The 26,270-nt window shown below is 48.7% G+C and overlaps 2 protein-coding genes across 9 annotated transcripts; one reads left to right on the forward strand and one right to left on the reverse strand.

Annotated features, from left to right (window-relative positions):
- Positions 1–6,582: 6,582 nt before the first annotated feature.
- On the forward strand, positions 6,583–15,536 carry Prr15l (proline rich 15 like). Of its 8 annotated transcripts, XM_048366308.1 has the most exons (3): positions 7,809–8,086; positions 9,804–9,807; positions 14,505–15,536. In XM_048366308.1, the coding sequence occupies exons 1-3, from the start codon at positions 8,083–8,085 to the stop codon at positions 14,833–14,835; spliced, it is 339 nt and encodes a 112-aa protein (XP_048222265.1). In that variant the 5' UTR covers positions 7,809–8,082; the 3' UTR covers positions 14,836–15,536. The 8 variants fall into 8 exon arrangements, with proteins under 8 accessions (XP_048222271.1, XP_048222270.1, XP_048222269.1 ...); XM_048366314.1 differs by lacking the exons at positions 7,809–8,086; positions 9,804–9,807 and adding an exon at positions 6,583–6,711; XM_048366313.1 differs by lacking the exons at positions 7,809–8,086; positions 9,804–9,807 and adding an exon at positions 6,585–6,705 and having other exon boundaries at positions 14,502–15,536.
- Positions 15,537–19,648: 4,112 nt separating this feature from the next.
- On the reverse strand, positions 19,649–25,833 carry Pnpo (pyridoxamine 5'-phosphate oxidase). The gene is made up of 7 exons (XM_048366362.1): positions 25,589–25,833; positions 23,842–23,966; positions 22,390–22,489; positions 21,502–21,555; positions 21,139–21,267; positions 20,281–20,351; positions 19,649–20,111 (listed from the first exon to the last, which is right to left on the reverse strand). Exons 1-7 carry the CDS (start codon positions 25,724–25,726, stop codon positions 19,943–19,945), a joined length of 786 nt encoding a protein of 261 aa, XP_048222319.1. The 5' UTR covers positions 25,727–25,833; the 3' UTR covers positions 19,649–19,942.
- Positions 25,834–26,270: the final 437 nt, after the last annotated feature.

Raw genomic sequence — 26,270 nt, forward strand, 5'->3', positions numbered from 1 at the left:
TCGCCGGCTGCAACCGTCAGATCTCAGCCTCCAGAGTAGCTAGGATTGCTGGTGTGAGCCACTGGTACCCAGCTACAATGTACATTAGATAAGTATTTTTATGCTTTGTAAAATGCATACATATGAAATGTTACATATATAATCATTATTGTAGAACTTGGAAGAGATCCTTGGAATTATCCCACAGGGCAAAATTAATGAAGGGCCTCTTGAGGGCTCTCTCATGGGAATTTGGCTCCCATCTCCAAGTGCTGACTCAGGCAATAGGAATTGCTAGGGCTCCCCCACAATTAAACAAACACTTACTGGGCTCCAACTATGCACTGTGGGCTCCCGGGGCTATCCCAAGTAGGCTAGCGTTGCCCCACCTTCAGGGATATCTCTCCTCCTTGAATCAATAGGCAGGGTGCAGCAGGACTGGGAGGCCCAGCCCCAATGAGTGAGTAGGACCAAGGTTCCCAGCACCTCACCCCGCCCCCAGCGCCCCCAGTGACTCATGTGGAATACAAGTCTGCCCAGCTGCTGATTCCCATCGCTGGGGGGAGACTGCCCAAGAGGACACAAGCGCCTCTGGGGGCATTCTGCCCTCTTCCAAAGGCACAGGGAACTGGAGGCCTATACCCTAGACACGTGGCCAGGTCCTTGACTCGGTCTGTGGGAAGGCTGAGGGGTGGGGAGTTTGTTGAGCTTCTTGGTAAGGAAAGGGTGCAGACTTAGGACTGTGAATCTCTCAAGCCTCTGCTGAGGGAGTAGGTGCGTGGTGGAGAGGAGAAGCACACATAGGAAGGGGAGGAGAGACACAGGCAGGACCGGGTAGCCAGCTTCGCACAAGGGAATCACACAGCCCGCGGGGGGCTTTGTATGTAAGGCTGCCTTGCCAACTGTTTTCTTGTTTTGTTGTTAGTTTGCTTATTTTATTTTATTTTGCCAGTCCTGGGGCTTGAACTCAGGGCCTGAGCACTGTCCCTGGCTTCCTTTTTGCTCAAGGCTAGCACTCTGCCACTTGAGCCACAGTGCCACTTCTGGCTTTTTCTCTTTATGTGGTGCTGAGGAATCGAACCCAGGGCTTCATGCATGCTAGGCAAGCACTCTACTGGAGTTAAATAGCTTATCCAATCTCATCTGGCTGGCATTGGTTGGAGGTGGGATTCAAACCTGGGTCTGTGGCGTTCCTCAGCCCATATTTTTGTTCTCTGTATGATATCCCTGTGCCTCTCCTACGCCCCTGCCTGCTGGGCCAGCTCTTCTTCCCTGGCCTTCACCGGATTCCTGCTCTCTCCCTACTGTGTCAGACCCTGAGCACGCCATTCCTGCAGTCCCTGCCCTTTTCCAAAGTTCTTTGTCACCACACCTCATTCTGGACCAGTGCCCGTTACTTATCCTCCTGAATAGCCATAAAAAGAAGCCTCGCCCTTGATGTCCAAATAACCTTTTATTTGTCTATTACTTTATTACCTATTACTTTATGGTTCGATTGTTTTGCCCACAGTCATGCTATTGGTGGAGTGTGTATATGTGTGATCAATCTCCCCTCTCCCCCCGCCATTTATACTAGGGATTAGACCCAGGGCCTTGAGATCATGAGACAAGTGCTCCACCACTTTAGATGTGTTCCTGAGCCTTTTAGTTTTTTTTTTTTTTTTTTTTTTGGCCAGTCCTGGGCCTTGGACTCAGGGCCTGAGCACTGTCCCTGGCTTCCTTTTTGCTCAAGGCTAGCACTCTGCCACTTGAGCCACAGCGCCACTTCTGGCCGTTTTTTTATATATGTGGTGCTGGGGAATTGAACCCAGGGCTTCATGTATACAGGGCAAGCACTCTTGCCACTAGGCCATATCCCCAGCCCGCCTTTTAGTTTTTGAGATAGGATCTGGATAACTTTGTCCAGGATGGCTTTGAACTCCAGATCCTCTGGGATTGTAGGTGTGCACCTGCATCTGGCTGATTGCATTCTTAACCTTGGCCTGCCATGCCCTCCCTATCCCTTCACCTTTGTTAGTCATCTGGGTAAAAACAGTTCACTGGGTGACTTCATTAACTAGGTCCAGAGTATCATCTAAGAATGCATCTCTCTCTCTCTGGAATTTGAACTCAGGGGCTCCACCACTGAGTCACCCCTGTAGTTCTTTTTTTTTTTTTTTTTTCCCCCTGTAGCTTGTTTTTTCCTGTAGGATATTGCACTTTGCCAGGGGCCAATCTGCCTAGGCCTCTGGGAAAATATGTGTATCTGGGATTAAACCTGTGCTTTTCCATGCTGGGGCCCCCATTGTGTTTCTTTATTTCAGTTCCCTTATCTCAACAGGAGAGGGAATTCAGCCTACCAAGAGAAGGAAAACCAAGTCCTTTACCAAACCAGTTCAACATTTTCCAAGCACTATTGCTAAGGCAGCGAGAACCTTAATGAGAAGACATAGTAGAAATTGATTCTCTAAGGCTGGAAATGTGGCCTAGTGGTAGAGTGTTTGCCTAGCATGCATGAAGCCCTGCGTTCCATTCCTCAGCACCACATACACAGAAAAAGCTGGAAGTCGTGCTCTTTCACTCAAGGCTAGCACTATACCACTTTGAGCCACAGCACTACTTCCTGTTTTCTGAAGGAGAGTCTCATGGACTTCCCTGGCCAGGCTGGCTTTGAACCATGATTATAGGTGTGAGCCACAGGTCTTTGACCTTGTTCAGTTCTTTACTGGGACCAGGCTGGGCACCTGCAGGATCTCCAGTCTCCTGGCTTTCCAGAGAAGCGGGGCTGCTGAGGACAACGCGTTTCCTGTTAGGGGAAACCTAGCAGAACCTGCTATTGCTCTGGGGGCCTGTGAGGCCAGAGCTTTATGGTCCCTGAGTCCCTCAGAGCTCCCTTAAGCGAGCTTCATTTTCTCTATGCAACAAGGACTCTTGGGGCTTGAACACAGGGCCTGCCTGGGCTCTGTCCCTGAGCTTCTTTTTGCTTAAGGCTAGCACTCTACCATTTGAGCCACAGTGCCCCTTCCAGCTCTTTCTGTGTATGTGGTGCTGAGGAATCGAATCCAGGGCTTCACGCATGCTAGGTAAGCACTATCACTAAGCCACATTTCCAGCCCCTGGGTGCTCATTTTTTATAGAGCAATAAAATGGCCTGTGTAGAGGGCTGTCTTACCATCTTATCACAAAGTCCACTCCTTTCCCTGCAGCTCCCAGAAGAAGTCCCCCAGAAGGCCAGGGCTGGGCAGGTCTCCCTTAGCCAGAACTACTGGGGCCCCTGCTGGTCCCGAGCCGGCCTCTGTGGTGGCGCTCAGGAAGGCCGGGCCACCAGTAGACCTCACACTGCAATTCTCACTGGGGCTCTTTCTGTGGGGCTAGGAAAACCGAGCGCTGCCTCCCTGGGCTCAGTTTTGGAGGTAAAAATGGAGATTGGCTCAATGCCTCTGTGCCTTTGATCATAGAAATAATATTTATTGAAATGACCTCCAGGAAATGGAAACAAGAGGGTTTTTTTTTTCTTTGTTGGTGGTTTTGTTTTTTCTTTTTGTTTTGTTTGTTTGTTTCTCTGTCTTTGGGGGGTAAAGGAGGGCACAGAAATGGAGGGAAAAGGGTGAACAAAGGCAGCAGTGATACTTAGACATTATGTTAAAAATAAACTCTACAACTTGTGAGTGCAGACAGAAGGGAAAAACTGGGAGAGAGCAAGGGAAGGGGTGACATTGTCCAAAAAAGAAATGTCCAAGTCATGACCTGACTTGTATAACTATAATCCCTCTATATATCACCTTTATAATAGCAATTTAAAAATTAAGCCAGGCGCTGGTGGCTTGCACTTGTAATCCTAGCTATAGGAGGCTGAGATCGGAGGATCGTGGTTGGAAGCCAGCCAGGGCAGGAAAGTCCCGAGACTCTTATCTCCAATGATCCAACAGAAAACAGGAAGTGGTGCTGTGGCTTAAAGTGGTAGAGTGCTAGCTTTAAGCACAAAACTTCAGGGACGGCACTTAGGCCCTGAATTCAAGCCCCAGGACTGACACAAAAAAAATGAAACAAAATGAATTTTTTTTAAGGAAACAGATTCATGCCTCTTCCCCCCCCCCCACCAAAAAAAAAACCAAACAAAACAACAACAAAAACCCAAGGTCTGAGGATTATAGTTTGAAGCCAACCTGGGCAAGAAAGTCAATTTTATGTTTACCTCCAATTAAACACTAAAATGCTAGAAGTGGAGTTGTGGCTCAAATGGTAGTGCCAGCCTTCAGCGGAAAAAGCTAAGGGACAGCAGTCAGGCCCTGAGTTCAAGTCCCAGTATTGGCACAAAACAAAAATAAACAACAACAACAAAACCCTGGGGTCTGGATCAGTGATACATAGCTAAAATTCTTAAGGGAAGCAAGCACATGAAGAGGCCATTATATACTATTACATGTTTATATATGTATATATACATGTGCAAAATTAATCATGTATATATCGTATTACATAAACATGTAAGCAAGCTATAAGGAGAACAAGAAAATTCTTGGTGGTTCAAGGGGTAAAATGACTAGTTCAGGTTTTGAAGGATGAATAAGAGTTTGTCTTGGGTTGTACAATGGGGAGGAAGCCATTCCTAGCCCAGAGCACAATAAGTACTCCTAATCTTACCCTCCTAAGCTGCCTCTGTCCCCAAGAAGGTAGACAAAGAAGATCCTGGTGTCTAGGGAGAGTTGGATAGGGAGGAAAGGAGGCTGGAGTAATACAGAGGCCCCAACTAGGAGGGCCAGGCCAAGGGGTTCCATGATAGGCTGTGGGCAGCCTCTGAAGACCTTGTCTACCCAAGGAGTATCTAGAATCAGGGGTGGAGACAGATAGTATTCTGTGGCTATAAGAAGCTAGACCCAGGGCTGGGAATATGGCCTAGTGGTAAAGTGCTCGCCTTGTATACATGAAGCCCTGGGTTTGATTCCTCAGCACTACATATATAGAAAAAGCCGGAAGTAGTGCTGTGACTCAAGTGGTAGAGTGCAAAAAGAAGCAAAAAGAAGCCAGGGACGGTGCTTAGGCCCTGAGTTCAAGCCCCAAGACTGGCAAAAAATAATAATAATAATAAAAATAAAGAAGCTAGATCCAGTACAAGCAGAGTTAGACATGGGGGAGAGGGTGGGGACTGAGAGTTGACTTCTTAAGAGTCAAAGTATAGTGAAGGGGTGACATTGTCTACAAAGAAATGTACTCATTACCTGACTTATGTAACTGTAACCTCTTTATACATCACCCTTAAAATAACAATAAAAATGTTTATTCTAGGTGCTGGTGGCTCACACCTATAATCCTATAATCTCAGCCAAGAGGCTGAGATCTGAGGATCATGGTTCCAAGCCAGTCTGGGCAGAAAACAGTGAGACTCCAATCTCCAATTAACCACTCCAAAACTGGAAATGGTACTATGGTAGAGCTCTAGCCTTGAGCACAAAAAGGCCCAGGGACAGTGCCCAGGCAGAGTTCAAGCCCCACAACTGACAATAAATAAACAAAAATAAATTTAAAAAATTAAAAAGACTCAAAGAATCTTTTTCTTCTAGCACATTTGAGCCACACCTCCACTTCAGGCTTTTTGAGATAAGATTTTCTTAGATTTGCCATCCCAGGCTAGCTTTGAACCGAGGTTTCCTCAAATCTCAGCCTCCTGAGTAGCTAGGAATACAAGTATGAGCCCTCAGCGCCTGGCTTCATCTCTCCCTCTGTTTTTTGTTTGTTTGTTTGTTTGTTTGTTTTGTTGGTCATAGGGCTTAAACTCAGGGTCTGGACACTATCCTTGAGATCTTTTGCTCTAGGTTACCACTCGACCGACCACTTGGAGCCATAGTACCACATCTGGTTTTTGAATGGTTAATTGGAGATAAGAGTCTCATGGAAACTTTCCTGCCTGGTCTGGCTTCAAACCACCATCCTCAGATCTCAGCCTCCAGAGTAGCTAGGATTACAGATGTGAGCCACCAGCGCTAGGCAGCACCATTCCCTCTTTACGGAGAGTTTGTCCCAGGCCCTGCCAACTTTTTTACTATAGAGAGTAAGATTCTCCCATCGCACTACTGAAAGTTTGGGAGAGATGTTGAAACAGATGACACTTTTGAATGAGGAGAGTCTGGGAACAATACAACCGTATGCAGAAAGAAATCCATACGGGGGCTGGGAGGTAGCTCAGTGGCAAAATGCTTGCCCCCAAGTGCAACATCCCGGGTTCGATCCCCAGTACCAAAAAATTAATAAATAAATAAAAAGAGAGAGACAGAAAGAAAGAAAGAAATGCAACGCCCTCTGCCCTCACATAGAATTCTGCGTAGGCCTGAAGCCCACCTCTAGGGAAGAAGAGGGTAAGGAGGGCATTTGTGTTGTGGGGGTCTGGGGAAGGGGGAAGGCTGGGAGGGGTTAGTGTTCCTTGTTCCAGCAGGAGATCTGGAGGCAGCCCCCCCCCCCCCACCCACCCAGGCCAGTCAGGGGACTCTGGGTCTTTTGCTCAGTGCCCACAGTGGAGCATTGGACCTTGAGGCAAGGGAGCAGACAGCCTGGGAACCGGTCGGCCAACCAGTCTAACTAGGGATTGGTTTCGATTCAGGGAGTTCAAAGGGAGGGGAGATGCCCGGCCTGCCACAGGTGCAGCCCCAGAAGCAGCAGCCCTTAACCCTTTCCCTGTTGTGCCCTCGGGCCACATCCAGAGAGTGGTCCATGTTGGAGAAGGAAGCTGTGCCTCTTCACAGAAGGAAATGGGTAGGGGGGATTTTGATGGTGGCTGGTGGGGGTGTGTGTGCAACCAGATACTAGAGGAGAGGGGAACTGAGAGAGGCTTTCCTGTTCTTCCCTTGGGATTCTGTCCTCCCGGCCGACGGTCCCAGGAGGACCCTGGCTTCTGGGTGGACACTGAGGGCGCTGGGATTGGATTTCTGGGGTGATGAATATTCATGAGTCCGAGGCGGCCTCTGCTTCTGTTTACTTAGCCGGGAGGGGCTGGGTTTCAGGTTCACCTTGACTCCGGGAGCGGCGGAGAGCAGGTACCCGCTCTTGCACCTGTTTCTCCTGCACCTGACGTGCAGCTGCTCTGCCCACCTCTCCTGGCTGCGCCCGGCCTGCGTGGCACCCTGGAGGCGCTTTCTCCTCCCCCAGTCTCACCCTCCTGGGGCAACGTCTACCTCCAACTCCTGCTCTAGGGAAGGCCTCCCTCCCGCCCGGAGCAGTCAGGATCGACAGGTACAGCCAGAGGGGCTGGGTGGGAAAACCCAGGCATGGTTCTCAATCAAGGTTCCCAGTTCTGCCTCCATGGCTGACCAGCCCAGCGAGGTGTATGTGTGTGTATGTTGGGGGGGGGGGAACCCAGGCACTATCTCCATCCAAACTCACCCCCTTGGACTAGAGTCCATACCCGTCTCCAACAGAGCTGAGAAAGTTTTACTGGTAACTTTCACTGAGCTCAAGTTCATTCCCCTTGACCCTCCTCCCCAAACAGGCTGGACCATTTATCTTCTTTCTGATGGAAGCATCTCACCTGTTCCTACCCAGGGTACCCCAGTCTTCTCCAGGGTGGACAAGGGACCCTGAGGGGCTCTGCAGAGGGAGAGGAAGAGGGTTCCAGATTTTGTTTCATGACCCAGAAGCTGACTTGATTCCTTACCTGCACCCCCACCCCACCTCAGTCAATGGTTAACTTCACCCTGCTCACAAGGGGCCTGGCCCTGTGTGGTCACAGCCCTTTAGAACAGCTCACAGAATGTACTTGGGGTGGGGGGTGGGGAGTGGGGTCTGTCCTGGAGTACCAAAGCCTGCCTGGCGCTGGCCATACATACAATGTAGGAGGTGGCTGCCCCACGAGTAAGGACTTTTATGGGCCCCAGAGCTATACAAACAGCAGAGATGGAACTTGCACCCTCGGGGTCTGATTCCTATCACCCCAGAAATGCTTGTCTCCAGAGCAAGTCTCCAGCTCCCAGCCTTCAGCGTGGCCAACTCAGGGCCTGGCATAAGCTGGCTGTCGTTCCTATACAGGAAAAGTACAGAATCTGTGTGAAACCTGGAGTCCTTCCCCTGAACCCCTTTCCCATCCTCCCCCTCGCCATGCCCTTCCAAGTCTCCTCCGGCCTTCTTTGATTGGGCATGGGTAAGTGCCTGGAGAGATCTTGTTGTTGTTGTTATTGATTTTTAATTTTGGAGATCTGGGAACTTTGATAACATATCACCTTTTCAAAATGATCAGATTTTATACTGGCTTTTATACTCACTAAATAGTAGCTGGATTACTGTATACAACAAAGACCAATTTGCTAATATATGTGTTTTGCAAATTTAGATTTCCATATGGTAGGCTTGCCTCAAGGAGCAAACACCTGGTTTGGCGCTCAGCTGTCCTCCAGGACAGGAGGACAGAAAGACCTGAAAGGGAGCATCCTAGAAAACCCAGGGCACAAAAACAAACAAGCAAACAACAGCAATAACAACAAACCCTCTTGCTCCCCTAAAAAAAGAAAAGAAAAGAAAATCCAGGGCACAAATCCAGAGCACAAGGGCACCAATGCTTTCCTGTCTTGGTAAAAGGGCCCCAAGGCTGGGTACAAGGCTATTTCTGTTGCTATGGTTTCCTCACAAGTTCCTTGTGACCTGTGTCTGTCTTTACTCCAAGGAGAGTTAGGCCCTGCGGAAGTGAACTTGACATAGAGCAGCCATTAAACCAGGTGTATTTTAGCGGGCAGAAGTAGAAGCTACTTTCTTTCATAGGGCCGGAATTGGAATGGTTAGAGTAGGTTCAGGAGTTGGATCTCCCGACTCTACTCCAGTGCCCTGTTAGCTCTGGATGGGGGAGAGGCCGTTGTGTGTGTATAGGGAACAATGACAACACTGGCAAAGCAGGGGCTAGGGCAACCACAGACAAAGGGAGCAGCCTGTCCCTTCTTTCCTGCCCTCCTACAACAATTTCCAGAAACCCCTTTTGGAACATCAAGTTCTGTGCAAGGAGGTGCTAAGCCCAGGCGGGGCATGCTGCCAAAGCAAACTTCTCAGGCTGTCCCTCCGAGCACTCACCTCTCCGGATGCCTGCAAGTATTTCTCTCCCCCTCTCCTCCACACTCCAAGTGCCAGATCTACAAGGTCTGCCCTTGGCTCCTGCTGCTACTGGAGTCTAGCTGAAGGGGCACAGCAGGCAATGTGGGCTCTGTTTCCTGGACCAGGAAGCAGGGAGGAGTCCTCCCCTTGTGTGTTCTAGGAGAAAAGCTATGATGAACACGGAGGACCACAGATGTAGCGTCAAGGGGCAGTCCAGGGTGATAAGGGAACTCGACTTACTCCAAGCCTAAACCAGAATCATGCTTTCATTTCTCCCGAATTTGATACACTCCTAAAATTCAATTTGTCTCCTAAAAATATCCTGTACTCATTATGGAAAGTCTGGAAATCAGAAAAACAGAGGGGAGGAAACAGCAGTTTGTATTCTTCCAACAAAAGATACCCACTAATAATCACTTGAAATATTTCTTTCTAGTCATTCCATAAAACATAGTGATAAGCAAGGCACCAGTGGCTCACACCTGTAATCCTAGCTGCTCAGGAGGCTGAGATTTGAAGATCAAGGTTTGAAGCCAGCCCAGGCAAAAAAGACCAAGAGACTCTTATCTCCAATTAACCACTAGAAAGGCAGAACTGGAGCTGTGGTTTGAGTGGTGGGGTGCTAACCTTCAGCAAAAAAGCTCAGGGACAGTGCCCAGGCCCTGAATTCAAACCCCAAGATCCACACAAAAAAAGCAAAACAAAACAAAGAAAAACTCCATGTGATGAGCATGAGGGTTTTTAATTTCTATTTTTTTCATGTTAAGAATTGAACATAGATGGGCTGGGAATATGGCCTAGTGGCAAGAGTGCTTGCCTCGTATACATGAGGCCCTGGGTTCAATTCCCCAGCACCACATATACAGAAAACGGCCAGAAGTGGCGCTGTGGCTCAAGTGGCAGAGTGCTAGCCTTGTGCAAAAAGAAGCCAGGGACAGTGCTCAGGCCCTGAGTCCAAGGCCCAGGACTGGCAAAAAAAAAAAAAAAAAGAATTGAACATAGGCTGGGAATATGGCCTAGTGGTAGAGTGCTTGCCTAGCATGCATGAAGCCCTGGCTTTGATTCCTCTGTGCTACATAAACAGAAAAAGCCAGAGAGGCACTGTGGCTCAAGTGGTAAAGTGCTAGCTTTGAGCAAAAGAAGCTCAGGGACAGTGCCCAGGCCCTGAGTTAAAGCCCCAGGACTGGGGGGAAAAAAGAGTTGGAAACAGGGCCTTGTACATGCTAAGCAAATGCTCTATTCTGAGCTATGCCCACAGTACCGACAACTAGCTTTTATTTACTTATTTCTAATTTTTGTTGATTGTAGGGCTTGAACTCGGGGCCTGGGTGATGTCCCTGAGCTCTTTTCCTCAAGGTTAATGGTCGTCCACTTTGAGCCACAGCTGTATTACCAGTTTTTGAGTGAGTGGTTAATTGGAGATAAGAATCTCATGGGGACTTTTCTGACTGGGCTGGCTTTGAACCATGGTCCTCAGATCTCAGCCTCCTGAGTAGCTAGGATTACAGGTGTGAGCCACATCACCTGTTTGTTTTTTTGTCGTTGTTGTTTGTTTGTTTTAAGAACCCAAAAATCATTTTGTTTTTGTTTTTGCCAGTCCTGGGCCTTGAACTCAGGGCCTGAGCACTGTCCCTGGCTTCTTTTTGCTCAAGGCTAGCACTCTACTACTTGAACCACAGAGCCACTTCTGGCCTTTTCTCTTTATGTGGTGCTGAGGAATCGAACCCAGGGCTTCATGTATGCAAGGCAAGCACTCTACCATTAGGCCATATTCCCATTCCCCCAAAATGATTTGTATTGAATCAAAAACTGTAGTCAGAACTTAAACAGATTAGAAGAATTCTTTAGCTTATATAAGAGCTAAAAGATCAACAGCTAATTGAAGGGAAGAGAGGAAGCAGTAAACATTTTTGAGGCGAGCACTCTTGCCACCAGACCATATTCCCAGCCCTAGTATACATTTTCAATGTAGAGGAAATCATACTCTAATTGCTACAGGTTTCTCGTAAAATTCTCCCAAACAAGATCTAGCCATGTTTACTCTTTAACGATTTTGTTCCTTTTATTAAGGGATCAAAAGTAAGGTTCAGTGTGTGTGTGTTACTATTTACAGCTATTATAATAACAGCTTGAGAAACTTGATGAAGCAGAATCATAAATATAAATATAAAAAGATTTGAAATGGCGTCATAAAAATCTTAACTACAATAAGTGGAAAAGACAATAAAACTAACCTTGTGTTGCACTCATTCAAAACAAAGTTCAGAGGAAAGACCTAGAGAACAATGCCCCCAGGCCACCAGTAGCCATGAGATTCCCCTCTATTACTGAGGGTGAAGCTTCACAGGTTAGCAACTCAAGCTTTCTCTAGCATAGGCCTTGGAATCATGAAACCTTCAAAAAGTTTGTGGCGGCTTCTTCTTCTTCTTCTTGCCAGTCCTGGGCCTTGTACTCAGGGCCTGAGCACTGTCCCTGGCTTCTTTTAGCTCAAGGCTAACACTCTGCCACTTGAGCCACAGTGCCACTTCTGGCTGTTTTCTATCTATGTGGTGCTGGGGAATCGAACCCAGGGCTTCATGTATAGGAGGCAAGCACTCTTGCCACTAGGCCATGTTCCCAGCCCCTGAGCCACATCTTTATTTCCAGTTTTCTGGTGATTAATTGGAGATCGAGTTTCAGGGACTTTTCTGCCCCAGCTGGCTTTGAACTGAAATTCTCAGATCTCAGTCTCCTAATCCTAGCTAGGATTAAAGGTGTGAGCTACCAACTTCCAGCTAGTTTTTGGTGTTTGAGGACAAGTTTGGGCATTTGTATCCCTGAAATAAATTTTCAGTCTTCATTTGTTTTAGAAGGTTCAGTCCTTCCTGGCAACGAGGAAACGATGGGGCTGCTCACATCATGGCTTACAGGAAGTAGAGCATCCAGCATTATTTGTTTCTTTCTTTTCTTTTTCTTTCTTTCTTTCTTTTTTTTTTTTTTGCCAGTCCTGGGGCTTGGACTCAGGGCCTGAGCCCTGTCCCTGGCTTCTTTTTGCTCAAGGCTAGCACTCTGCCACTTGAGCCACAGCTCCACTTCTGGCATTTTCTATATGTGTGGTACTGAGGAATTGAACCCAGGGCTTCACGTATACAAGGCAAGCGCTCTTGCCACAAGGCCATCTTCCCAGCCCTCTTTCTTTCTTTCCTCTTCTTGGCAGTAGTGAAGTTTCAGCATAGGAGCTTGTGCTGATTAGGCAGGCTGGAGCACTTGAACTATTCCCTCTGCCACTTTTGCTTATTATTTTATGACTATGCCCTGCTTAGCCTGGACTGTGATCTTTCTTTTTGTACTTTCTATGCAGCTGAAAGGCCCACACATACCACCACACCCAGCTTTTATTTGTTGAGATAGGGTCTCTCAAACATTTTACTTGGGCTGGCCTCAAGCTGAAAAGCATCTAATCTCTGCATCCAAAGTAACTAGGTTTACAGGCGTGAGCTACAAGACCCAACTTACAAGTTTTTAAAAGTTGCTGATATGGTTACATGAGCGGCCACCTGTCTATTTACAGATTTCTGGTGTCTGCTGGCTTCTGCACCCTCATCTGGATTTGTCACAGCCCACACTTAGGAGGAGTCCAGAAATATTTTTACTTTGTCACACTGTTCCCTTAGTGATCTTAATTCTCTAGTTCACTGTACCCTGCCTAGATCATATACGCAGATGTCAGTGACCGCCAGGAAACCCCACCTCTCAGAACTCTTCTTTGCTCACCCACATTTTTGGGAAAATGAGTGAAAGGTGAGGCGTGGAGGGCAGGGGGCAGGTGAGGCAGTGCATGTCAGGGTACCACTGCACTGTGTACCCTTGTGGAAGGTGTCACCTGTGATGTTCACGTCAGCTATGCAGCTGGACTCCACCTTCCAGACTGTTAGCTCCTTTTCAAACTTCTGTCCTTGTGGCATCTGGGTGAGGAAAGGGAGTTATTATTCCTTACTTGATAATTACTGCCATTATGTTAGGTTTCGCAAATCACGTCTACCTCTATGAGTGCATACCAGTGCTAGAGTTCAATGTGAAGGTGAGAGGGTTACACATATCAATTGTTTATTTGTTTTGCTTTTGTTGTCAGTCCTGGGGCTTGGACTCAGGGCCTGAGCACTGTCCCTGGCTTCTTTTTGCTCAAGGCTAGCACTCTACCTCTTGAGCCACAGCGCCACTTGTGGCTTTTTTCTATATATGTGGTGCTGAGGAATCGAACCCAGGGCTTCATGTATACAAGGCGAGCACTTTACCACTAGGCCACATTCCCAGCCCGTGAAGGCTAGGTGGAAAAGTGAGGCGATCAGGAGACAAGACCCAGGACTTCCCAGCCCTTCCCCTAAGCAAATGCTTTGCAGCACTCAGCCCTGTCCATCACTGCTGGAAATTCCAAATAGCTTGTAATTGCTCAAGTTTTATTTAATTTTTTTTTCTGGCCTCAAACTTGTGATCTTCCTGCCTAAGCCTCCCAAATGCTCTGTGCCATCTGTCCTGGCTATTTAATTTTGTAAATATGCAAAATGGCAGTGGGCGTTCCGTCTGGAGGAACAGTCAATAGTTTGCCCATCCCAGATAGCAGTGTGTGTGTGTAGGGGGCGTTTATCAAAACCCAGTGGGCACGTGACCTGGTAAGATATTCTTTTTTTTGGGGGGGGGGCAGTCCTGGGCCTTGGACTCAGGGCCTGAGCACTGTCCCTGGCTTCTTCCCGCTCAAGGCTAGCACTCTGCCACTTGAGCCACAGCGCCGCTTCTGGCCATTTTCTGTATATGTGGTGCTGGGGAATCGAACCTAGGGCCTCGTGTATCCGAGGCAGGCACTCTCGCCACTAGGCTATATCCCCAGCCCCTGGTAAGATATTCTTTACACTGCAGCTCGCAGAGCCTCCAAATCACCCCAAAGCCCCCTATAACTGCAGGGGAATGCGATATGGTCACATGGTCCCTCCACCTGGCTCAGCAGCTTCTTTGTTGATGTTCACCTTTCCCAGACCCTCAGAAAGCATTGTATCATTCTCCTTACCTGAATCCTGATGTCAGGTTTATTCCACCCTACCTTCAACTCTTTATTTTTCAATTTTTGCACCCATAGTAGGGTTTGAACTCAAGGTCTAGGTGCTGTCCTTTAGCTTTTTCTTTTTTTTCTTTTCTTTTTTCTTTTTCTTTTCTTTTATTTTTTAATTTTAATCTCCTTTAGCTTTTTCACTCAAGGCTAGTACTCTACCATTGGAGCCACAACTCCACTTCCAGCTTTTTGCTGATTCACTGGAAATAAGTCTTGAGTCTCATGGACTTTCCTGCCATTGCTGGCTTTGAACCTCAACCCTCAGATCTCAGCCTTCTGTGATCAAAGGCAAGAGTTACCAGGGTCTGGCTTAGCCCCTGATTATGGATGAGCCTCAAGAAGGCTGGTCCAAGGGGTCCATCAGTTTTGCCCGCTGACCTGTCTCTCCCCATAGCAGGAAGCCCAGCCTCGAATCAGGAAACAGCATGACGGAAGTTGGTTGGTGGAAGCTGACCTTTCTCCGGAAAAAGAAATCCACTCCCAAGGTGCTCTATGAGATCCCTGACACCTATGCCCAGTCAGAGGGAGGTGCCGAGGCCCCACGACCAGAGGCTGGAAGCCCCACCAGCGACTTTAACACCCGCTTGGAGAAGATTGTGGACAAGAATACTAAAGGCAAGCACGTGAAAGTCTCCAATTCAGGCCGCTTCAAGGAGAAGAAGAAAGTGCGAGCCATGCTGGCAGAGAACCCTAGCCTCTTTGATGATCGGGAGGATAAAGGACAGTGAAGGGGGCCCATGAGGATGCTTGCACCTCCTGGCTCCCTGTCACCAGCCTGGCCTGAGACAGAAACTCGCCACACTGGCCCCTTTGGTCATAAAGTCGTGGGAGGGTTGTTGATGCCTGCTGGCAGGAAGTGTCTGGTTCTTAGGTTTGTATTTATGTGCCCTCGCTTTGTGTTAAGGCCTGGGACAACCCGGGTTCCTCCCCCTTTCCCCTGACCACAATACAAAACACACTCCAGTTTAGGATGGAAGCTACCATCCAGGAGAGAGGCAGAGCTGGGTAGGGAGGTGCCATGGTGGGAAGTAGAGAGAGAGGGCACCAGGCAGGACTCCACCCTCTCCCTGGCCACAGGGTCAAGGGTGAGTTTGAATTGCTGCTCACTACTTCATTTTCTTTACCTGTGACCACTCCCTGGACCAATCCTAGAGGAACACATTTTCTAGAAGCCACGTGATGAGGGCGGTTTCCTTGGTGCCAGAGACTGAGACGTTGAACTTGAGTTCACCTCTTCACTGAAGGGGTAAACTTCCTAGAACTCTGCCCCAGGTATGGAGGGGCAGAGGACTTGGGGCTCACCCTGGGGCTGCTGCAGGTCTCACCAGAAATTCCTTAGGTTGGGCTGGGAACATGCCTTAGTGGTAGAGTGCTCGCCTAGCATGCATGAAGCCCTGGGTTCGATTCCTCAGTACCACATACACAGAAAAAACTGGAAGAGGCGCTGTGGCTTAAGTGGTAGAGTGCTACCCTTGAGCAAAAGAAGCCCAGGGACAGTGCCTAGGCCCTGAGTTCAAGCCCCAGGACTGGCAAAAAAAAAAAAAATCCCTAGGTTCCCTGCCTTGGCTGCTGGAGTCACTCTCTCAAGGGTCCCCCAAAGAGGGACAAAGGATGGAGGGGACTCTGGCAAGAGGTAAACACAGCCAGTTTTCCCCTCTACTTTCTCCCTGTAGTATTTAAGACAGATCAGCCCCAGAGTGAATCCTGGAGCCTTGAAGTTTTGTTCAAAAAGTAACTGTAGGTTTTCCTTTGTAATAAACGATGCTTGTAAAAGCAGAAGACCTATCTATGTTCTCATCTTGCATGTAAGGCCATGTCTGTGTTTCTCTCCATGTAGTGAAGTGGATCTCTGTGTTCCTACTGTTCCTTCAAACTTCAGCAAGGGTCCTGGGTAGGACCACGTCGGAGCTAGGTCACCAACTCCACCATCAAGCTAGGCTTGGTATGAAGAGGGACAGAAGGAGGAGCCAGTTACAGTTAGTGGCCTGTTCGTTCAGGGCAACGGAATCCATCAGGGGATACAAGAGAGAGAAGCCTTTGGCAATGGACTTCAAAATCTCAGAGATTTGGCTTGGGTTGAGAATGCAAATTCTGGCTCCATCCTTTAGTAGCTGGGCAACCTTGGGGACATATTTTTAAGACTGGCCTGAGATTAGTGGTAGAATGCCTGCCTAGCAAAGCAGGAAGTCCTGAGTTCAAATCCCAGTACCACCAACAAATTAAAAAAAAAAAAAGACTACTCTGGCTGGGCACTAGGTGGATCAGACTTGTAATCCTAACTACTCAGGAGGCGGGGATCTGAGGATCGCAGTTCAAAGCCAGCTGGGACAGGAAAGTCTGTAAGACCCTTATCTCCAATTAACCACCAGAAAACAAGAAGTGGCACTGTGGCTCAAAGTGGTAGAGCATTAGCCTTGAGTGGAAAGAGATCAGGGACAATGCCCAGGCCCCAAGTTCAAGCACCATGAATGACAAAAGAAAAAAAAAAGTAAAAATATAGACTACTCTGAAGCTAGGCGTGGTGGTGGTGGTACATGCTTGTAACCCCAGTCCTGGGAAGGATGAGGCTAGAGGACAGTGAGTTCCTGGGAACCTTGTCTCAACAGAGATGGGAGGGCAGGGGTGTGAGTGGGATGGAGATAGGATAGGAAGAAGAGTCCTCTATTACTCAGTTCCTTCTTCCCAGGAAAGAGACTGTGATAACACCTATTGTGCAGGAAGCGGTCCAGATGTAATGTTCCTTAAGTTCTTCTCGTAGCCAGGGCTCAATTAAAGATCAGTTTTCTTCTATTACGGAATGCCACCGTACCCACAGCTTGTGTAAGAACTCCCTTCCTATAATATCAGATCTGGCTCTTCCTCAAACCACACCATCTAGAAGGTCTGAAAAAATAAATAACTGGCAAAAATCTCTGGAGTTCATGGTAGGAACAGGGAGCAGGCAAGGTGGTCACTAAACAATGTGGTCCTGCAGGCCGCTGGGCCACCCCACCCCAGGGAGCTAGCTGTTCCTGGTGATGTCTATTGCCAAAACAAACATGGGCACAAGGGTGCCTTTGTTAGGTGACTTGCCTAGGCCAGCAGACCAGAGGATGGAGGGAGGAAAGCTCAGGGGTCTGCTTTCCCCAAAGCCTCTGTACCCCCTCCTTTTGACTACACAGAACTTTTGAGGGTCTCGTTAACTATTCAGTCCATGAAGCCTCCCATGGAGACATTCACACCTTCCCCAATTTTGAAACCATGCCCACTATTAACTAGTAAACACAGTGTTTACAAATGGCTGCACACAAGCCTGCCACATTTCTGATTTAATCCTCTCATCAACCCTGACAGATGCTGCCATTCTCCCCGTTTTCCAGATGTGTTAGCTGAGGCTCTGGGAGGGTGGACTTCAGATCAGGTGCTGGCAGTAAGAGAGCTGGGTTAAGGTTGGACAGAAGGGGAATGGAGATGAGAAGGTCCCATCTAGGTCTTGATCCTGAGGAAGAAGCCTCACCCAAGGGGGTTTACAGCTCAGAGACAAGGGCAGAAAGTCAACCAGCCTCAAGGCTGTGTGGCCTAGGTGGATACAGCAGAGACCTCCCACACCAGAGGGTGAAGGCAGATACCCATATTCTACCTAATACCGGCACTGCCTTGCCACCTCCCGCAAGAGCACCCTGACTGCTCTGAGCTCCGGGCTCCTCTGCCCTTTGCAGGCCAGTGCTGTGTACACAGCCCCAAAGCAACCCCTGGTAAGCTGCACGTACACCCTTGCGCTGGAGGACTGGCTGGCTGGCTTGGGTGGGATCCAGGGAGCGAGAGCACAGCAGCTGCAAGTTTTCAGGAGATAGGAAGAGGAGGAACCAAGAACGCAAATATGTGCAGGAGCCGCGAAAGGCTACGGGTTATCGACCGACCGCAGTTTCACTGGGCCACAACCCAAGAGGAAGGGGAAGGCAGGGGAGGCCGGCTGGAACTGCCCTCCACTGGCCAGCGGTGGCTGACCCCGGGCAGCGAGCTCCCCCTGCTGGGCGCCCAGCCTGCACAGTGAGCCGTGAAGAAAGTCCCAGACTTTCCCCAGCTCCCCTCCTTCCCCAGGAGGGGCGGGAAGACCAGACCATGTTAAACATTAATATCACACAGGGCTGACAGGTTTTTATTACACACTTGGCATGGTGAACGATGGACAGGGCACAGTAAAGGAACAGCTGAGACCACGCTCCGAGCGAGAAGAGGATACAGTCACCACGACACAGGTGGGGTGCAGTACTTCTCCATGCCCAGCCACTCACAGGGGCTCCTAGAAAGTCACAACCCAAGACAGCCCCCAACAGAAAAAAAGGCCAGGAAGGGAAGGGCCACAGGTGAGACGTCCTCCCTTTCCACTAAGGCTTAACTGGGCGGGGGGGTGGGGGGGTACAGAGCAACAGGGGGGACCTCAGAGGTCGAAAGCACAGTGTATCAATGACAAGTTCAAGGCCAACCAGTACAAATAATAGTTCTCAGCTCCTGGCTGAATCACAGCGAATATTGACCAGGCCAGCTCTGCTCCAAGGTCAGTAGGCTGCTTGCTCATCTGAAGCCAGCAGCCAGCCCACCCCATCTCTTGGTCAGGACTGTGCAGGAAGGAAGTGAGTGCAATCCAGCACAGACTCAGATCAAGATTATACACTGGGGGTAGAAGGTGTTGATTTAGAAGTTGGAGACAAAGTGTCTAGTCTTTAGGGGGTCTCATAAAAATGCAGACTTGGATTCAGCAGTCTGGGGTAGGCCCAAAGACCTGCTTGTGTGTGTGTGTGTGTGTGTGCACGCGCACACACACACCAGTGGTAGGGCTTGAACTATGGGCCTCTCCCCTGGTCAGCTTTTTCCTTAGGGTGGGTGCTCTACCATGTGAGTTACACTCACTTTTGGCTTTTAGCTGATTATTTGGAGATCAGAGTCTCTTGGATGTGTCTGTCTCGATTTGTCAACCTAGAATGGCTTCAAACAGATCTGAGCTGCTCAGATCTCAGCCTTCTGAGTAGCTAGGATTATAGGCATAAGCCACATGCACCTGGCTGGATCTGCATTTTCAACAGGCTCCCCAAGTAATGCTGGCCAGGACAAAGACAAACAGCAAAACCTTCAGATCAGAAAGTCTTGATCTGGGCTGCGTGGATTTCCTGGGTAGGGGTGTCTTTTAAGTTTTTGAATACTGAGGCTGCACCCAGGTCAGTTATCACTCTAATTCCAGTGTCTGTGAAGTCTAGTGATCTACATCTAAGAAATCTCCTGGTCTGAGCTACAAATTTCTTTAATTAATTAATTATTTAATTAATTTAATTAAATTAATTTTGGTGCTAGTCTTGGAGTTTGAACTCAGGGCTGAGGCACTGTTCCTGAGCTTTTTACGCTCAAGGCTAGTGCTCTACCACTTGAGCCACAGCTCCACGTCCAGCTTTTTGGTAGTTAATTGAAATAAGAATCTCACGGGCTTTCTTTCCAGGGCTGGCTTTGACTCACAATCCAGAGATTTCTGTCTCCTGATTAGGATTACAGGCATGAGCCATCCGTACCTGGCTTATGATTTCATTTTATATTTGAATGATAAGATACAGATATTTGCATATACATTCACACATAGAATTTCCACTAAGAACACGGACAGTAGTGGGATTAAAAACTTCCTGGCTTATATATTTCAGCATAATGTGAATCTCATCTGTAAAATTCCTGACTGGCTAAGATTGAACACTGATAACGGCGGGACACTCCTTGTAGGTCCTTCCCACGTAGGCAAGTCCTAAGAGGATCTGGTTTGAAATCTCTTCCACGTCACACAGGGTCTCTTAATATCTGGCTTCTCCAGCATCAAGGTGCAAGTCTTTCATAGAGCCAGTCTTCTTCGCCACGGTGAGTCATGGGTCCCAGGGAGGAATCTCCAGGTGGGAGGCCCCGCCGAAAGACAATTCGGTCATGCAGGCGGTTGGTTTGGCCTTGCCAGAATTCTATCACCTGGGGGTACAGGATATAGCCACCCCTACAAGGAAACGTGGAGATTTACTGTCTCCCTTCATTCTTCAATTCCTCATCCCAAGTTCGTGAAGGAAGCTGCGGGGATGTCTGGGGAGACCTGGCCAGAGGAGATTTATAATCCCACACATAAGGTCCTGGTGTCCCTTTCAGGATAACAACTAGGCATCACTCACCAGTATTTTGGCTTAGGCACCTGTTGTTCTTGGTAGAGCTGCTTCAGCTCTTCATTTTTCTTTCTCAGATACTGTTAAGGAGAAGGAGAGAAGGGAAGACTAGACTCAGGCAGTGATTGATTTGAGGGCTGAAGAACACGTGATAGCCCAGACACCAGTGGCTCACATCTGTAAGCCTAGCAACTCAGGAGGCTGAAATTTGAGGATTCAGGTTCAAAGCCAGATGAAAAGTCTGTGAGACTCCCCCCTACCTCCCCGCCCCCACACACATTGAACTCAGGGCCTGAACGTTGTCCCTGAACACTTTTGCTCAAGGCTAGTGCTCTACCACTCCAGCTACAGCGCCCCTTTCGGGTTTCAAGTGGTAAATCAGAGATAAGAGTCTGGCTGACTTTTCTTGTCTTTGAACTTTGAACTTGTCTTGTCTTTGAACTGTGATCCTCAGATCTCAACCTCCTGAGTAGCTAGAATTACAGGCTTGAGCCACCAGTGCCATAAGATTCTTTTCTCTAAATAACCATCAAAAAGGTGGATGTGGAGCTGTAATAAATGATAGTCAACCTTGAGTGAAATAACTAAGGGATAGTATCCCAGGCCCCGAGTTTAAGCCCCAGTATAGGTACAACACACACACACACAATGTGATGTAGGCCATATACTGGGCCAGGTAGAGTGGAACACAGTCAATAGGAGAAGCAGACAAAGGAGGCCTTTTTCCCCTGCTTCCTGCCCTCCTCCCCCAGGGAGATCCTCTTCTTCTCTTTGCCAGAACATGAGGACCCTGGCATTCCTGGGGACAGTCTCTGGGGAGGAGTCTAGGGCCCCATCACCTAGAGGACTACACCAAATCCCACTCACCTCCCGATCAGGGATCACAGAACTCTGGTGACTGACCACAGCCCCGATCTGGCTGCTCTTGGGGCGGGAATGGAAGTAGCCCTTGGCTTCATCCTCAGGAAGCTTCTTTACGGTCCCCTCCACACGAACCTGCCCAGGGATGAACCAGCTGAGTGGCACCCAGTGCTGTCACCAGCCCCTGCTACCAGCACAGGTCCTGCTTTCTGATGGCTTCCCCCCCCCCCCCCAATCACAGCTCTAATGAGCCAAACTGAGAGTTATGTGGGAGGTGGAGTGCTGAGGCCTGGACAGGAGGTATAACCAGCACGGACTCGCCCCTGCCAACCCAGCCCACCCCAACGTGTCCTGGGAATACATGCTCACCTGCCGGTTCAGAGGCTCCCAGTAGAAGACAAGGGAAGCAAAGGGATTAGAGTCCTAGAAATGAAAGAGACTCCTTAGACAGCAATCGGGACTGGAGGATGCCTCTGGCCTGCATAAGGCAGGCAGGAGGTGTGCAAGGTGCAGGACCTCAGCAGACGAATTCACTCTGTTAACTTGTCTACCACTTGAGCCACACCTCCATTTCCAGCTTTTTGCTGAATAACTGGAGAGAAGTCTCTCAGACTTTGCTGCCCAGGCTGACTTCAAACTGAGATCCTCAGATCTCAGGCTCCTGCGTAGCTAGGATTACAGGCGAGAGCCACCAGTGCCCAGCTCACCCACAGATTTTTGAGAAATGAGCATTTGGCTGGCATGAATTAAGGGAAGGCTACTCACTTTGAAGTCATTCACGGAATGCATATACATTCCATTTTTATCTAATACTAGGAAAGGTACTAGGGATAAAACAAGTGGGAAAAAAAAGACAGTCTCTACTCTCAAAGCTTACTATGTAGCAGAAGAGACAAACACCAATCATATAATCCCCCTAAGACCAATGCAGTCATAAACTGGGGGAATTAAAAAAAGGCAGACAGAAAAGTTGCAAGTTGAAATGACAGCAAACAGCATCAACGGGTGGCTCAGTCCTGGAAGGCTTTCATCTGGGTTGAGACCTAAAGAAATAGGAGTTAATCAGGAATCTATCAGATTATAGGGGTGGGGATGGTTCATTCACTAAGGCAAAGAAAGCAATGACAAGTGCAAAGGCCAGGAGGCAGGAGGGAGCTGAGCACAGAGAGAACTGGAGCGGAAGGAGACAGAAGGTCATGCAGGCTAGGGTGGAGGCTGGCCCAGCCCACCCTCTGAGGATTTACACTGAACTCTCACCAGCTCTTTTCCCTTCCGACTCTCATAGTTAGTGAAGAAACGGAAGCCATCCTTGCCAAAGCCCTTCAACAGCAACATGCGGGCAGAGGGTTTTCCATCTCTAAGGGTACACAGCAGAGCACCAGAATCAGAGCCCATTTCAATGTCCTCACTGGTCTCCCTCCCCGTGAGATGTCAGAGCAACCCCTTCAGTTGTGCCCTTATCTAGCTCTCAGGCCACCACTCCTACGGGCTCTGAGGACTTGCCCTAGAGGTGCAGTATGACATGACTGCCTGAGACCCCATTATGGACTGAACTGTGTCCCCCTAAGATCCATATGCTGATTGCCTCCCTATCCTCATGTGACTGGATATACAGATAGGGCCTTTTAGAGGGGAGCAATTAAAGTTAACTGAGGTCAGAGAGATGGGGTCCTAATACAATAGGACTGCTGTCCTTCTAAGAAGAGAAAAGAACCACCATAGAATGCTGTCTCTCTATCCTCACACAAAGAAAAGGCCAGGCAAGGACACAGCAAAAAAACAAAAACAAAAACAGTTTGTCTAGAAAGCCTTACCAAACACCATCCCTGACAGAACACTGATCTTGGATTTCTAGTCCCCAGAGCTGTGCAGAATAAATGTAAGCTACTCAGTCTGTAGTACCTTAGTATTGTACTACTTTGCTCTGGCGGTTCTAACAAGCAAATAAGGTCCTAAGAGTAGGATCAACAATAAAGCAATCAGCCAATGCTAAGGATCACAAAAGGGGCTATTACATCAGGTCCTTCTCCCAGAATTCTGGGAGATAGGGAGATATTGGGACTGTACAAGAGCCCTGCCTTCAAGCCCTGTACTCCAGTGAGGGGAGACAAGAAGAACTGAATAAAAAGTTAGTATGAGAACTGTTTCAAAGGTTCTGTGATTGGCAAATGGATGATAGAGCCGAGTACCAGGCTATGTTTCAAGAGCTTCATAGAGTGGACTTAGGAAATATAACTTTTTTTTTAAGTTCAAAGTTAGGACTCTACCACTTGAGCCACATCTCTATTTCTGGCTTTTCTGGTGGTTAATTAGAGCTAAGAATCTCATGGACCTTCCTGCCTGGGCTGGCTTCCAATCACAGTCCTTATATCTCAGACTCCCGAGTAGGAAGGATTACAGGTGTGAGCTCTTGGAGAGCAGATGGGGCTTGGGCAGATGGTGACATGGAGACAAGGGGTTGTGACAAGGGTATGTTGAGAATAGAGGCACAAAGCTGTGCATTTTATCACTGAAGGGTATTTAGTGGTCTGGTGTTTGGTTTACTAGTAAGGATTAGTTGACTGAGGCCCAGAGAAACGACTTGCCCAAGGCCACATGTTTTAATAACAGAGCTGGAATCATGACATTGACATGCATTGAGTTGAGAGCTTTCTAAGCCTGAGAATTCACTGGTACCCACCTACACATGGGGCCCATGGCCATGCCCACCTGGTACACGTAGCCAGACACATGGCATTGGCTTCCCCTATGTCAGGACACTGAACAGCTTCCTCGAACCAGGAAGCAAACTGCTTCATGGGGTCCAGAGAAGCAAGATGAGTCTCTTCAAATGCCTGAGAAGGGAATTTTATTTCAGTTAGTAAACACATGGATTTTACCGCACTTGCCAAACACTGGCTCCTTTAGTCCTCATGACACAATGTTTTCGTGAGTAAAACACAAACAAACAATACCCAGGAATTAGATTCTGTGCCAGTTTAGAGGTGCAGAAATAGGCATAAAAAGACCAAATAACTTCCTGGGTCCCAGAGCTAGTAAGACATCAATTATAAATTCAAAAATCTGTGTCTAGGCTGGGAATATGGCCTAGTGGTAGTGTGCTTGCCTCGCATACATGAAGCCCTGGGTTCGATTCCTCAGCCCCACATATATAGAAAAAAGCCAGAAATGGCACTGTGGCTCAAGTGGTAGAGTGTTAGCCTTGAGCAAAAACAACAACAACAAAAAAGCCAGGGACAGTGCTCAGGTCCTGAGTCTAAGCCCCAGGATTGGCAAAGAAAAAGAAAGAAAGAAAGAAAGGAAGGAAGGAAGGAAGGAAGGAAGGAAGGAAGGAAGGAAGGAAGGAAGGAAGGAAGGAAGGAAGATCTGTGTCAGATTCATCTGAGGAGCTGATGATAAAAGCTCCATCTCACGATTTCTCATGTAGTTGCTTTGAGATTTGATGAAAGTCTATATTGTCTATATTAACTTTATCCTGTCCAGTACCGGGGCTTGAATTCAGGGCTTGGTGCTCTCCCCTGGTGTTTTTTGCTCAAGGCTAGCACTCTGCCATTCTTTTCTCTTTTTTGTTGGTTTTGAGGCTCAAACTCAGGGCCTGGGCACTGTCTCTGAGCCTCTTTGTGCTCAAGACTAGAGCTCTACCACTCCAGCCACAGTGCCACTTCCGGCTTTTGAGTGGTTAATGGGAACTTTTCTGCCCAGGCTGGCTTTGAGCCAGGATCCTCAGATCTCAGTTTCCTAAGTAGCTAGGATTATAGGCAAGAGCCACAGGCCAGGCTCTGCAACTCTCATCTCTAATTAACCAGTTAGAACCTGTTTGTAGCTTTTAGCTGGTTAATTAGAGATAAGAGTCTTTTAGCTTTCTCTGCCCTGGCTAGCCTCAGATCAGTCTCCTGAGAAGTTGGAATTACAAGCATGAGCCACCAACACCAAGGGTTTTTTTTGTTTGTTTGTTTGCTTTTCCTTTTCCAGCTAGGTCTAGAACTCAGGGCATCAAGGCTTGAACCACGTCACCCATCCTTATTTATCATTGTATTCACTGTCCCACCCCCCCCCACACACACACCCACTGTTCTGACCACTTCACAGATGCCTAAGCCCGTAGCATCCTTGCGAGGTAGCTGCTATCACTTTGCACGTGAGAAACTGAGGCCCACAAAGGATAAGTAAATTCCAAAGGTGATACAATCAGTAAATGGCTGGATTCCAACCCACAGTTCCGGCCTCTTACAAGGACGACAAGCTGCCTCCTTACACGTTTCCTCTAAATTCCTCCCGGGTGGTAGACTCTGAGCCAGCCCCTCCTCCCTTCCTCCCACTAGGGTGACCCCTAAACCCTCTGGTGTCACGGGTGCCCCTGGAAGGGGGCTGTCCCGACCCCTCCCTCCGCAGATGCCTCAGGGCCTTCCCTCCCGCGCCCGCGCGAGTCCCCTCTGCCCCTCGGCGAGGGCCCCACCTCCTGGTCCCCGCGGTAATTCTTGCGCATCGGCCCCAAGTCCATGGCCGCGCCGCGGCTGCACCGGTGACGGAGGGAGCCCAGCCACCTGGCAGGTCTTCCGAACGTCACAGTGACGCCCAGAAGCCCGCACGTCATGGGGGCCGCTACCCACGTGACCTGGAGTTCGACAGACCCTGGGGTTCGGCCGCGTTCGGAAACCAGCTCCTCACCAGGAAGGATTTGCGGGCGGCCCAACCAAACAAACAAGTTCGAAGTCCTTGAAGCCAATGGGGCCAGGAACAGCCAATGAGATTTCCAGAATCGGAGGCGGGTGACAGACACCGAGAGCTCATTGGTTGAAAATTTCCGGTGCAAAGCCAATTAGAGCTCGGGTGAAGAAAGCCGGCGGCCAATGGGAAGCGCGTCTGGGGGCGGGAGCAGCGACGAGGAAATGCGGTCACCGCTGTTAAACACGCACGCACGTGGAGTTTTGTTAAAGGTATAGGGGTTGCTTCACCCCAGAGGGGGTGGGAGTGGGGGCGAGAATCCCCGGGGGTCTTAGAAGAGTGATCTGTATTGGCCCATCCTAAGGGACTGAAGAGATTAGGGAAGGTGGTACCTTTTGGGAGGGGAGATTGGTGGACTGTGGAGGGCAAAATGGATTTAAGGGCCAGACTCTGAAACAAAGTGGTGAGGACCA

This window comes from Perognathus longimembris, chromosome 17 (genome assembly GCF_023159225.1).
Source record: "Perognathus longimembris pacificus isolate PPM17 chromosome 17, ASM2315922v1, whole genome shotgun sequence".
NCBI classification, from domain to species: domain Eukaryota; kingdom Metazoa; phylum Chordata; class Mammalia; order Rodentia; family Heteromyidae; genus Perognathus; species Perognathus longimembris.

Bases quoted from the DNA above. Each gene is read 5' to 3' on its own strand.
- Prr15l (XM_048366307.1), top strand. From the start codon at position 7,700: ATGTACTTGGGGTGGGGGGTGGGGAGTGGGGTCTGTCCTGGAGTACCA. The intron at 7,801-14,504 runs GTAAGGACTTTT...TCCCCATAGCAG, and splicing joins AGGAGGTGGCTGCCCCACGA to GAAGCCCAGCCTCGAATCAG.
- Pnpo (XM_048366362.1), bottom strand. From the start codon at position 25,726: ATGACGTGCGGGCTTCTGGGCGTCACTGTGACGTTCGGAAGACCTGCC. The intron at 23,967-25,588 runs GTGGGGCCCTCG...TTCCCTTCTCAG, and splicing joins ATTACCGCGGGGACCAGGAG to GCATTTGAAGAGACTCATCT. The intron at 20,352-21,138 runs GTGAGTGGGATT...TCTCCTTAACAG, and splicing joins CTGTGATCCCTGATCGGGAG to TATCTGAGAAAGAAAAATGA.